The sequence below is a fragment of the Eschrichtius robustus genome, chromosome 14, assembly GCF_028021215.1.
Source record: "Eschrichtius robustus isolate mEscRob2 chromosome 14, mEscRob2.pri, whole genome shotgun sequence".
Lineage (NCBI taxonomy): Eukaryota > Metazoa > Chordata > Mammalia > Artiodactyla > Eschrichtiidae > Eschrichtius > Eschrichtius robustus.
This window is the reverse complement of record NC_090837.1, coordinates 99,362,090-99,374,762: the sequence shown is the minus strand read 5'-3', so window position 1 is coordinate 99,374,762 and position 12,673 is coordinate 99,362,090. Positions and strand designations below refer to the sequence as shown.

Here is a 12,673-nt window from a genome sequence, read left to right as displayed (position 1 = left end):
GAAGGAGAAGAGAGAGAGAAAGGGCCCTAGAAAATATCTGAAGAGATTATAGTCGAAAACTTCCCTAACGTGGGAAAGGAACTAGCCACCCAAGTCTAGGAGGCGCAGAGAGTCCCAGGCAGGATAAACCCAAGGAGGAACACGCCAAGACACATAATAATCAAACTGACAAAAATTAAAGACAAAGAAAAATTATTGAAAGCAACAAGGGAAAAATGACAAATAGCATACAAGAGAACGCCCATAAGGTTAACAACTGATTTCTAGCAGAAGCTCTACAAGCCAGAAGGGAGTGGCACGATATATTTAAAGTGATGAAAGGGAAGAACCTACAACCAGGCTTACTCTACCCAGCAAGGATCTCATTCAGATTTGATGGAGAAATCAAAAGCTTTACAGACAAGCAAAAGCTAAGAGAATGCAGCACCACCAAACCACCCCTACAACAAATGCTAAAGGAACTTCTCTAAGTGGGAAACACAAGAGAATAAAAGGACCTACAAAAACAAACCCAAAACAATTAAGAAAATGGTCATAGGAACATACATATTGATAATTACCTTAAACGTGAATGGATTAAATGCTCCAACCAAAAGACACAGGCTTGCTGAATGGATACAAAAACAAGAGCCATATATATGCTGTCTGCAAGAGACCCACTTCAGACCTAGGGACACATACAGACTGAAAGTGAGGAGATGGAAAAAGATATTCCATGCAAATGGAAATCAAAAGAAAGCTGGAGTAGCAATACTCATATCAGATAAAATAGACTTTAAAATAAAGAATGTTACAAGAGACAAGGAAGGACACTACATAATGATCAAGGGATCAATCCAAGAAGAAGATATAACAATTATAAATATATATGCACCCAACATAGGAGCATCTCAATACATAAGGCAAATGCTAACAGCTGTAAAAGGGGAAATCGACAGTAACACAATAATAGTGGGGGACTTTAACACCTCAGTAACACCAACGGACAGATCATCCAGTCAGGAAATCAATAAGGAAACACAAGCTTCAAATGACACAATAGACCAGATAGATTTGGTTGATATTTAAAGGACATTCCATCCAAAAACAGCAGATTACACTTTTTTCTCAAGTGCACACGGAACACTCTCCAGGACAGATCACATCTTGGGTCACAAATCAAGCCTTGGTGAATTTAAGAAAACTGAAATCATATCATGCATCTTTTCCTACCACAATGCTATGAGATTAGAAATGAATTACAGGGAAAAAACCATAAAAGACACAAACACATGGAGGCTAAACAACACGTTACTAAATAACCAAGAGATCACTGAAGAAATCAAAGAGGAAATAAAAAAATACCTAGAGACAAATGACAATGAAAACACAATGATCCAAAGCCTATGGGATGCAGCAAAAGCAGTTCTAAGAGGGAAGTTTATAGCAATACAAGCCTGTCTCAAGAAACAAGAAAAATCTCAAACAATCTAAACTTACACCTAAAGGAACTAGAGAAAGAAGAACAAACAAAACCCAAAGCTAGTAGAAGGAAAGAAATCATAAAGATCAGAGCAGAAATAAATGAAATAGAAACAAAGAAAACAATAGCAAAGATCAAGAAAACTAAAAGCTGGTTCTTTGAGAAGATAAACAAAATTGATAAACCTTTAGCCAGACTCATCAAGAAAAAGAGGGAGAGGACTCAAATCAATAAAATGAGAAATGAAAAAGGAGAAGTTACAACGGACACCGCAGAAATACAAAGCATCATAAGAGACTACTACAAGCAACTCTGTGCCAATAAAATGGACAACCTGGAAGAAATGGACAAATTCTTAGAAAGGTATAACCTTCCAAGACTGAACCAGGAAGAAATAGAAAATATGAACAGACCAATCACAAGGAATGAAATTGAAGCTGTGATTAAAAATCTTCCAACAAACAAAAGTCCAAGACCTGATGGCCTGACAGGTGAATTCTATCAAACATTTAGAGAAGAGCTAACACCCATCCTTCTCAAACTCTTCCAAAAAACTGCAGAGAAAGGAACACTCCCAAACGCATTCTATGAGGCCACCATCACCCTGATACCAAAACCAGACAAAGATGCTACAAAAAAAGAAAATTACACACCAAAATCACTGACGAATATAGATGCAAAAATCCTCAACAAAATACTAGCAAACAGAATCCAACAACACATTAAAAGGATCATACACCACGATCAAGTGGGATTTATCCCAGGGATGCAAGGATTCTTCAATATACGCAAATCAATCATTGTGATACACCATATTAACAAATTGAAGAAGAAAAACCATATGATCATCTCAACAGATGCAGAGGAAGCTTTTGACAAAATTCAACACCCATTTATGATAAAAACTCTCCAGAAAGTAGGCATAGAGGGAACCTACCTCAACATAATAAAGGCCATATACGACAAACCCACAGCAAACATCATTCTCAATGGTGAAAAACTGAAAGCATTCCCTCTAAGATCAGGAACAAGACAAGGATATCCACTCTTGCCACTATTATTCAACATAGTTTTGGAAGTCCTAACCACGGCAACCAGAGAAGAAAAAGAAATAAAAGGAATACAAATTGGAAAAGAAGAAGTGAAACTGTCACTGTTTGCAGATGACATGATACTATACATAGAGAATCCTAAAGATGCCACCAGAAAACTACTAGAGCTAATCAATGAATTTGGTAAAGTTGCAGGATACAAAATTAATTCACAGAAACCTCTTGCATTCTTATATACTAGCAACGAAAGATCACAAAGAGAAATAAAGGAAACAATCCCATTCACCATTGCAACAAAAAAAATAAATTACCTAGGAATAAACCTACCTAAGGAGGTAAAAGACCTGTACTCAGAAACTATAAGACACTGATGAAAGAAATCAAAGATGACACAAACAGATATACCATGTTCTTGGACTGGAAGAATCAATACTGTGAAAATGACTACACTACCCAAAGCCATCTACAGATTCAATGCAATCCCTATCAAATTACCAGTGGCATTTTTTTACAGAACTAGAACAAAAAACTCTTAAAATTTGTATGTAGACACAAAAGACCCCGAATAGCCAAAGCAGTCTTGAGGGAAAGAAACAGAGCTGGAGGAATCAGACTCCCTGGCTTCAGACTACACTACAAACCGACAGTAATCAAGACAATATGGTACTGGCACAAAAATAGAAATGTAGATCAATGGAACAGGACAGAAAGCCCAGAGATAAACCCATGCACCTATGGTCAACTAATCTATGATAAAGGAGGCAAGGATATACAATGGAGAAAAGACAGTCTGTTCAATCAGTAGTGCTGGGAAAACTGGACAGCTACATGGAAAAGAATGAAATTAGAACACTCCCTAACACCATATACAAAAATAAATTTAAATGGATTAGAGACCTAAATGTAAGACCAGACACTATAAAACTCTCAGAGGAAACATAGGAAGAACACTCTTTGACATAAATCACAGCAAGATCTTTTTTGATCCACCTCCTAGAGTAATGGAAATAAAAACAAAAATAAACAAATGGGGCCTAATGAAACTTAAAAGCTTTTGCAAAGGAAAGGAAACTACAAACAAGATGAAAAGACAACTCTCAGAATGGGAGAAAATATTTGCAAACGAATCAACAGACAAAGGATTAATCTCCAAAATATATAAACAGTTCATGCAGCTCAATATTAAAAAAACAAACAACCCAATCCAAAAATGGGCAGAAGACCTAAATAGACATTTCTCCAAAGAAAGAAGACATACAGATGACCAAGACGCACATGAAAAGCTGCTCAACATCACTAATTATTAGAGAGATGCAAATCAAAACTACAATGAGGTATCACCTCACACCAGTTAGAATGGGCATCATCAGAAAATCTACAAACAACAAATGCTGGAGAGGGTGTGGAGAAAAGGGAATCCTCTTGCACTGTTGGTGGGAATGTAAATTGATACAGCCACTATGGAGAGCAGTATGGAGGTTCCTTAAAAAACTAAAAATAGAATTATCATATGACTCAGCAATGCCACTACTGGGCATATACCCAGAGAAAACCATAAATCAAAAGGACACACGCACCCCAGTGTTCACTGCAGCACTATTTACAATAGCCAGGTCATGGAAGCAACCTAAATGCCCACTGACAGACGAATGGATAAAGAAGATGTGGTACATATATACAGTGGAATATTACTCAGCCATAAAAAGGAACGAAATTGGGTCATTTGTAGAGACGTGGATGGATCTAGAGACTGTCATACAGAGTGAAGTAAGTCAGAAAGAGAAAAACAAATATCGTATATTAACGCATATATGTGGAACCTAGAAAAATGGTACAGATGAACCGGTCTGCAGGGCAGAAACAGAGACACAGATGTAGAGAACAAATATATGGACACCAAGGGGGGAAGTGGCGGGGGGGTGGGGGGGGGGGGCACGGTGGTGGAACGAACTGGAGATTGGGATTGACATGTATACACTAATATGTATAAAACAGATAACTTATAAGAACCTGCTGTATAAAAAATAAATAAAATAAAATTCAAAAATTCAAAAAATAAATAAATAAATAAACTTTGTCTCTGTTCATTCCCTGTCCTCTAAAGGGGACACGCGTTCTCCTCTAGGAGCTGCCTGACACTTCTGTGTAGCCACGCCCCATCTTAACACAAAGGCAGAAGTGCCCTGCGTGGATCTGAGCCCCTCCTGCTCCACGTGCCAGGCACACGGCCCGCGGAACACTGTCTTCAGCCTGCTGTGCCCCTCAGCATGAGGCCTTTGCACACAGTCAGTGCTGAGAAGTCAGGGCCGCCACATATCCCCAGTGCCCACCTCACCTAGGCACGTCTGTGTGGTTTAAAATCTAGTTCACGTGTTTCTTCCTCAGAGAAGCCTCTTCCAGACCGTGACCAGGTAAGGTTTTCACTTCTTTGTTTTCAAGGCACCCTGCACTTGTCTGAGATACTTAGCATAGCTCAAATGATTTCTCTCTTTTTCTTTCTTTTTATTTTTGGCTGCACCAAGCAGCTTACAGAATCTTAGTTCCCCGACCAGGGAATGAACCTGGGCCCTGGCAGTGAAAGCACCAGGTCCTAACCACTAGGCCACCAGGGAATTCCCTTTGGCTCATTTTCTTCATTTCTTTCTCGCCATAAGCTGTCCCACACCGTATCACCAGCGCCAGGTCTGGAGCGGAGATCCCATACACAACCCCAGAAGGAGGACCGTGCTCTCAGGGGAGGGCTGCCAGCACTGGTGACAGATGCCGAGACAGACGGCCCTCCCTTGAGTGCTGCCCCGCATCCTATCCCACCAGCACCCTTAACGCTCCCTGCTGCTACTTCCTGGTACCATCCACAAGGTCAACCACTTTCTGAAAAGGTGATAATCACTTAGATTTTCAACACCTCTCAGAGAAATTTACTTTACAAAATGTATATTTAAGTGGCCTCCCTGTTCAACCACTAGAAATACTCCAACATACTCCAATTTTACTTAAAAGAACCTTCATCCTGGCCCCTAAAGGCCCAACCCAACCTACCTCCTAATGTCCCTGTATCATCTAATACTTCTCTCCCCCACAGACAAGCGACCACACCGACCTCCTCAGCTGTTAGATGAATGAGGAGTGGTCAGAGCCCTCTGAAGTCACTGTTTGCTTCCCCGGTTCTGCTGTGCTACCTGTCTTTAAGGCACACTGACAAGTCTGTCATGAAACAGATGTCAAAACTAGCAAAATGCCCCCGGCCTTGCTACACAAGGGTGCACCCTCCTTAGCTGCTTCAGCCTAGCTCCTCAACGTGTGATGAGCACAAGCCTCACGCTGGGCTTGCCGGACATGCAGACTCTCAGGCCTGGTCCACATCCACTGAACTGGAGTATATGTTTAATAAGGTCCCTGTGGTGCAAAGCACTTTGACACATATTTGTTTGGAGTCACTTAAAAACACAAAGCATCTCCTATATGTGAGAATTCATGTTAAAAATAGAGCTTATTTCTCACCTGATGCAACAACAGTGCTTGCCCACAAGGTATTTTCTATGCTGAGACTTTCGTGAATGGGTGGATCACTATCTTCCTGTTCAAGGAGAGAAAAGTAAGAAAAAAGCAAATTAGCAACTTTTCTATTACTCGTACTTCAGATATCCACAGTGTTAAAAACAAGTCCACCAGCTGGATCCAGCTAACAAGCAGTGAAAAGGCAGTGAAAAATAGGGGTAAAAGGCAGGAATTTACACAGAGGATTCTGGGATGATGGCGGAGCAAGAAGCACCGGGAATGGCCCCCACCTGGACCACAACTGCAGGGACAGAATCTGTCTGATGTAACTAACTTGGAATCCAGAGCTGGTGAAGGCTTGCAAGTTCCAGGGGAAGCACTGGATGGTTACTGCAGGCAATTGTGGTGACTTTCAGGTCTTAGCACGTAGCACCTACCCGTCCCACCCGCAGCCACATGGCAGGAGGCCATACACGTGTTTCTGGAGCAGCTTGCAGAAGCCAGCCAGGGAGGACCAAAAGGACCTTGTCCTCCAATACCAGGAATCTGTGCTCTGATGCTGCTTCTGATGTCAGAGATGCAGCCAAAGAGGCAGGTGGCCATTGTTGTCACACCTCCCCACTTGTTGCAAACCCCTCCCCGACCAAGTGGATTTCAAGGGCGAGTGCCCTGTTTATCCCCCTTTGTTTTTCTCTTTTTCCCCTTTTGGAAGACAGATATTAAAGACTAGGACATTCAAAAACAACTGCATGTACATGAAGAAACAGAAAATGATGGCAGGTGACCGAGGAAAGGCTCAGAAAAGACATAAGAAAACATTAAGTTTATACCTCAGGCTGATCCTCAGCAGAGAGAGAGCCTACCACAATCAAAAAAACAGTAAACAAAAGCAATGACAAAAACCCAATGAACCCTGGTTTTGACTTCTGGAGTTACCACATTATTCTATTCAAATGTACTGTGTTCAACAAAAAAAATAACAACGCATAAAAACCAATAGAAAAGTATGGTCCATTCAAAGGAAAAATATAAATCAACAGAAACTATCCCTGAAAAACACCTGATGGCAGATATACTAGACAAAGATTTTAAAAGAAAAATATTAAAGATGTTCAAAGACAGAAAGATGTGGAGAGAGTCAAGAAAACAATGTATGAACAAAGCGGAAATGTGACTGAAGAAATAGAAAACCCAAACGGAAACCAAAGGAAATTCAAGAGCTGAAAAGTATGATGAGCAAAATGAAAAATTCACTAAAGGGATTCAAGGCAGTTTTGAGCAGACAGACGAAAGAATTAGTGAACTTGAAGGTAGGACAGTGGAAGTTACTGAGGCTGAGAAAGAGAAAGAAAAGAGATTGAAGAAAGTTGAAAGGGCCTAAGGGATCCACAGGACACAAAAAAGCAAACCAGTATCCTCATTGTGGAAATCCCAGAAGAAGAAGAGAGAGATAAAGGGGCAGGGAGACTATTTGAGGAAATAATGGCTGAAATCCCCCAAAGTTAATGAAGGACATGAATGTAAGTATTCAAGAAGCTCAATCAAATCCACGTAAGAACTGAAAGAGACCCACACCAAGACACATTATAACCAAACTTTCAAAAGACAAGGACAAAGAGAGAATCTTAAATAGCAAGAAAGAAGTGAATCATCACATACAAGTGATCCTCAACAAAATGATTAGCAGATTTCTCATCAGAAACTATCAAGGCCAGAAGGCAGTGCACTGGTATAGACAAAGTGCTAAAAGAAAAAGAACTGCCAACCAAGAATCCTATATCCAGCAAAACTGTCCTTCAAAAGTGAGGGAGAAATCAAGACATTCCCAGATAAACAAAAGCTGAGGAACACTGTAAATCAACTATACTCCAATAAAAATTTTTTTTAAAATGCATGCTTAGCCAAATTGGGGAGCAGGGGAGAAGCTGAGGGGAGCTGGTGACCACTGGACCTTCCCTGCAAGAAGTGCTGCTCAAGGGGAGTCCTGAAGACTGAAATAAAAGGCCACTAGACAGTCTTCAAAACCACATGGAGAATTAAAGATCTCAATGAAGATGAATAATTATAAAAGTAAATATTATTGTAACAATGGTTTGTAACTGTACTCTTTCTTCTCTACATGATTTAAGAGACTAATATATTTAGAGAAAAAAAGCAAGTTATTATTCTAAAAGCTAATATTATTGTAACTTTGGTTTGTAACTCTAAATCTTATTTCTACATAATTTAAGACACTCATGCATTTAAAAGAATTATTAGTTTATATTTTTAGGACACAATATATAAAGATATAATTTTGTGACAACTACAACTGAAAGAGGTGAGGAAAGAGCTGTAAATGAGCAGAGTTTTAATATGTTATTGAACTTAAGTTGGTGTAAATTCAAATTAGAGTGTTATAACTTCAGGGTGTTAAATGTAATCCCCATGGTAACCAAAAAGAAAACAGCTACAGAATATACTCAAAAGGAAATGAGAGAGAAATGTAAACATTTCACTATAAAAAAAACAAAATCAATGAAACACAATACAAGACAGTAATGCAGGAAATGAGAGACGATAAAACTATAGGCCATATAGAAAACAAATAGTACAGTGACAGAAGTAAATTGCTCCTTATCACTAACTACTTCAAATATAAATGGATTAAACTCACCAATCACAAGACAGATATTGGCAGGATGGATAAAAACAAATGATCCAACTATATGCTATCTACAAGAGACTCACTTTAGATCCAAAGACACAAAGAAGTTGAAAGTTAAAGTATGGGAAAAGATAGTCCCTGCAAATAGTGAGCAAAAGAGAGCAGGGGTGGCTATACTAATGTCAGAAAAAACAGATGTTAAATCAAAAAGGATCACAAGAGACATTATGCATTAATTAAATGTTCAATAAGGCAAAAATACATGATAATTATACACTATTATGCTTCTAATGAAAGACAATATATGAAGCAACAATTGATAGAATTGAAGGGAGAAATAGTTGAAGACTTTAATATCCCACTCACAGTTACAGGTAGAACAACCAGACTGAAGTAAGGAAATAGAGAACTTAACACAATAAGCCAACTAGATCTAACAGACATATATAGAACACTCCACACAACAACAGCATACACATTGTTCTCAAGTGCATATGGGGCATTTTCTAAGATACACCTTATGTTAGGCCACAAATTAAGTCTCAACAGATTTTAAAAAATAGATATCATACAAAGTATCTATATCTACTCCAACCATGACAAGATGTAGTTAGAAATTAATAACAGAAAATTCACAAAATTGTGGGAATCAAACAACATTCTTTTTAAAAAACAATGAATTAGGGAGGGGGAAGGGTAAGCTGGGACAAAGTGAGAGAGTGGCATGGACTTATATATACTACCAAATGTAAAACAGATAGCTAGTGGGAAACAGCCACATAGCACAGGGAGATCAGCTCGGTGCTTTGTGACCACCTAGAGGGGTGGGATAGGGAGGGTGGGAGGGAGACGCAAGAGGGAGGAGATATGGGGATATATGTATATGTACAGCTGATTCACTTTGTTATACAGCAGAAACTAACACACCATTGTAAAGCAATTAAACTCCAATAAAGACTTTAAAAAAAAAAACAATGAATTAAAATGAAAAGGGAAATTAGAAAATACTTAGAGACAAATGACAAGGAAAATATAATTTATAAAAACCCATGGGATGCAGCATAAGTGGTGCTAAGGGGGAAATTTATAGCTTATGTAGTTATATAATTTATAACAAATTATAACTGTTTAAATTCCAAAACAGGAAAGATCTCAAATCAACAACCTAACTTTAGAACTTAAGGAACTAGAAAAAGAAGAAAGAACTAAACCCAAAGTTAGCAGAAGGAAGGTAAAAATAAAGAACAGAGCAGAGATAAACAAAATAAAGAACAGGAAAAATTAATAAATATGAAAGTTACTTCTTCAAAAAGATCAACAAAATTGAAAAACCTTTGGCTAGATGGGCTAAGAAAAAAAGGAAGACTCAAATTACTAAAATCAGAAATGAAAGTAGGGATATTATTATGAGTCTAAAAAATTAAAAAGGATTATAAGAGAGTATTATGAACAACCATATGCCAACAAACAGGATAACCTAGGTGACATGGACAAATTCCTAAAAAACACAAAATCTACCAAGACTAATATCATGGAGAAATAGAAAAACTAAACAGACCTATACCTCGTAGAGATAAAATTAATACTCAAAAATCTCCTGATAAAGAAAAGCCCTAGATCTGATGACTTCACTGGTGAAATCTACCAAAAATTTAAAGAATTAATATTAATCTTTCTCAAACTATTCCAAAAAATTGAAGAGGAAGGACACTTCCTAACTCACTCTGTGAGGCCAGCACAACCCTCATATCAAAGCCAGACTAAGGCACTACTAGAAAAGTAAACTACAGAACAATATCTTCTATGAACAATGATGCAAAAATCCTGTACAAAATACCAAAAAAACAAATTCAGCAGCATATTACAAGGATTAAACTCAGTGACCAAGTGAGATTTATTCCTGAAATGCAATGATGGTTCAACATATATCTCAATCAACAAAATACATCACATTAACAGAATGAAGAAAAAAACCCCACACGATCATCTCAATTGATGCAGAAAACACATTTGTCAAAATTCAACACCCTTTTATAATAAAAAACATTCAACACACTAGGAATAGAAGGGAACTACCTCCATATAATAAAAGCCATATATGAAAAACCCACTGTGTACACGATACCAAATGGTGAAATACTAAAACCTTTTCTTCTAAGATCAGAATATCTGCTTTCACCACAACTATTCAACATACTATATAATACTAGAAGTTCTAGCCAGAGCAGTTGTACAGGAAAGAGAAATAAGAGGCACAATTTGGAAAGGAAGATGTAAAATTATCTCTGTTTGCAGATGTTATGATCGTATATGTAGAAAATCCTAAAGAGTTCACAAAAAAATGGTTGGATCTAATAAATGAATTCAGCAAAGTAGCAGAATACAAAGTCATCATGCAAAAATCAGTTGTGTTTCTATATATGAGCAATGAACGATCTGAAAAAGAAATTACAAAAACAATTCCACTTATAATAGCATCAAAAACAATAAAATATTTAGGAATTAATTTAACCAAGGAAGTGAAAGATTTGTACAATGAAAACTACAAAATATTTCCAAAAGAAAGTAAAAAAGACATAAATAAATGGAAACGCATCCCATGTTCATGGATTGGAAGACTGAATATTGTTAATATGTCAGTATTACCCAAAGTGATTTACAGATTAAACGCAATCCCTTATCAAAATCCCAATGACATTTTTTTCAGGAATAGAAAAATCCATCCTAAGATTCATATGGAATATCAAGGGACCTGAAATATTCAAAACAATCTCGAAAAAGAAAAACTAAACTGGAGGGCTCATACTTCCTGATTTGAAAATGTAATACAAAGTTACAGTAATCAAAACAGTACAGTGCTGCCTAAAGACAGACATATAGACCAATGGAATAAGGTGGAGAGCCCAGGAAAAAACCCTTGCATATAAGGTTAAATGTTTTGACAAGGGTGCCAAGACCACCCAATGGGGAAAGGACAATCTTATCAACAAATGATGCTGACAGAACTGGATATCCATATGCAAAGGATGACGGTACCCTTCCCTAACAATATATACAAAAATAACTCAAAAGGGATCAAAGATCTAAATGCAAGACTTACAACAATAAAACACTTAGAAGAAAACATAGGACAAAAGCTTCATGATATTAGGTTTTGCAATGATTTTTTGGATATGACAGCAAAGTCACGAGTAACAAAGGAAAAAATAAACAAAATGGACTTCATGAAGATCAACAAATTTTGTGCTTCAAAGGCACTATCAACAGAGTAAAAGGCAACTCACAGAATGGAAGAAAATACATACAAATCAAGTCCCCGAGAAGGAATTAATGTCCAGAATATATAGAGAACTCCTAAAACTCAACAAAAAAACCCAAACAACCCAATTTGAAAATGGGCAAAGGACTTGAACAGACATTTCTCCAAAGAAGGGATACAAATGGCCAAAAAGAACATGAAAAGACGCTCCACACTGCTAATCACTAGTAAAGTGCAAATCAAACCCAAAATGAGGTAACTTCTCAAACCCAGTAACATGGCTACTATCAGAAAATCAGAAAACAACAAGTTCTGGTGAGGATGTGGAGAAACTGGACCCTCTGTTCACTGCTGGTGAGAATGTAAAATAGTACAACCGCTATGGAACTGCTTTTGGCAGTTCCGCAAAAATTGAAAATAGAATTATCGTATGATCCAGAAATTCCACTTCTGGGTATATACTTGAAAGAACTAAAAGGAGGGTCTCAAAGATATATCTGTATTCCCATATTCATAGCAGCATTATTCACAATAGCTACAACATAGAAGCAATTCTACCTGTCCACACAGGTGGGGTGCTATTCCTCAAGAAACAATTCACTTTAGGATTATAAACTGGTGTTTCTTTTAACTGTGCCTTAGTTATATCACCTGTAAATAGGAGAGTTCTTCAATTCATTCAGATGTGTATTTGGTATCTGAATATACACCAAGCCCTGTATTAGAAACTGGAGCCATGAGAAGAAGTAAGACAG

At 37.7% G+C, this 12,673-nt stretch overlaps 1 protein-coding gene across 9 annotated transcripts in view; it reads right to left on the bottom strand.

Annotated features, from left to right (window-relative positions):
• ATP9B (ATPase phospholipid transporting 9B (putative)) overlaps positions 1-12,673 on the bottom strand; it is a 252,828-nt gene that overhangs the window by 116,368 nt on the left and 123,787 nt on the right. For 8 of the 9 annotated variants that reach the window (XM_068562639.1, XM_068562640.1, XM_068562641.1 and 5 more), the window contains one exon: positions 6,016-6,091. The exons of the other annotated variant lie outside the window; for it this stretch is intronic. In XM_068562639.1, coding sequence (XP_068418740.1) covers positions 6,016-6,091 — 76 coding nt within the window. The remainder of the gene's footprint in view (positions 1-6,015; positions 6,092-12,673) is intronic. 9 annotated transcript variants of the gene reach the window in all.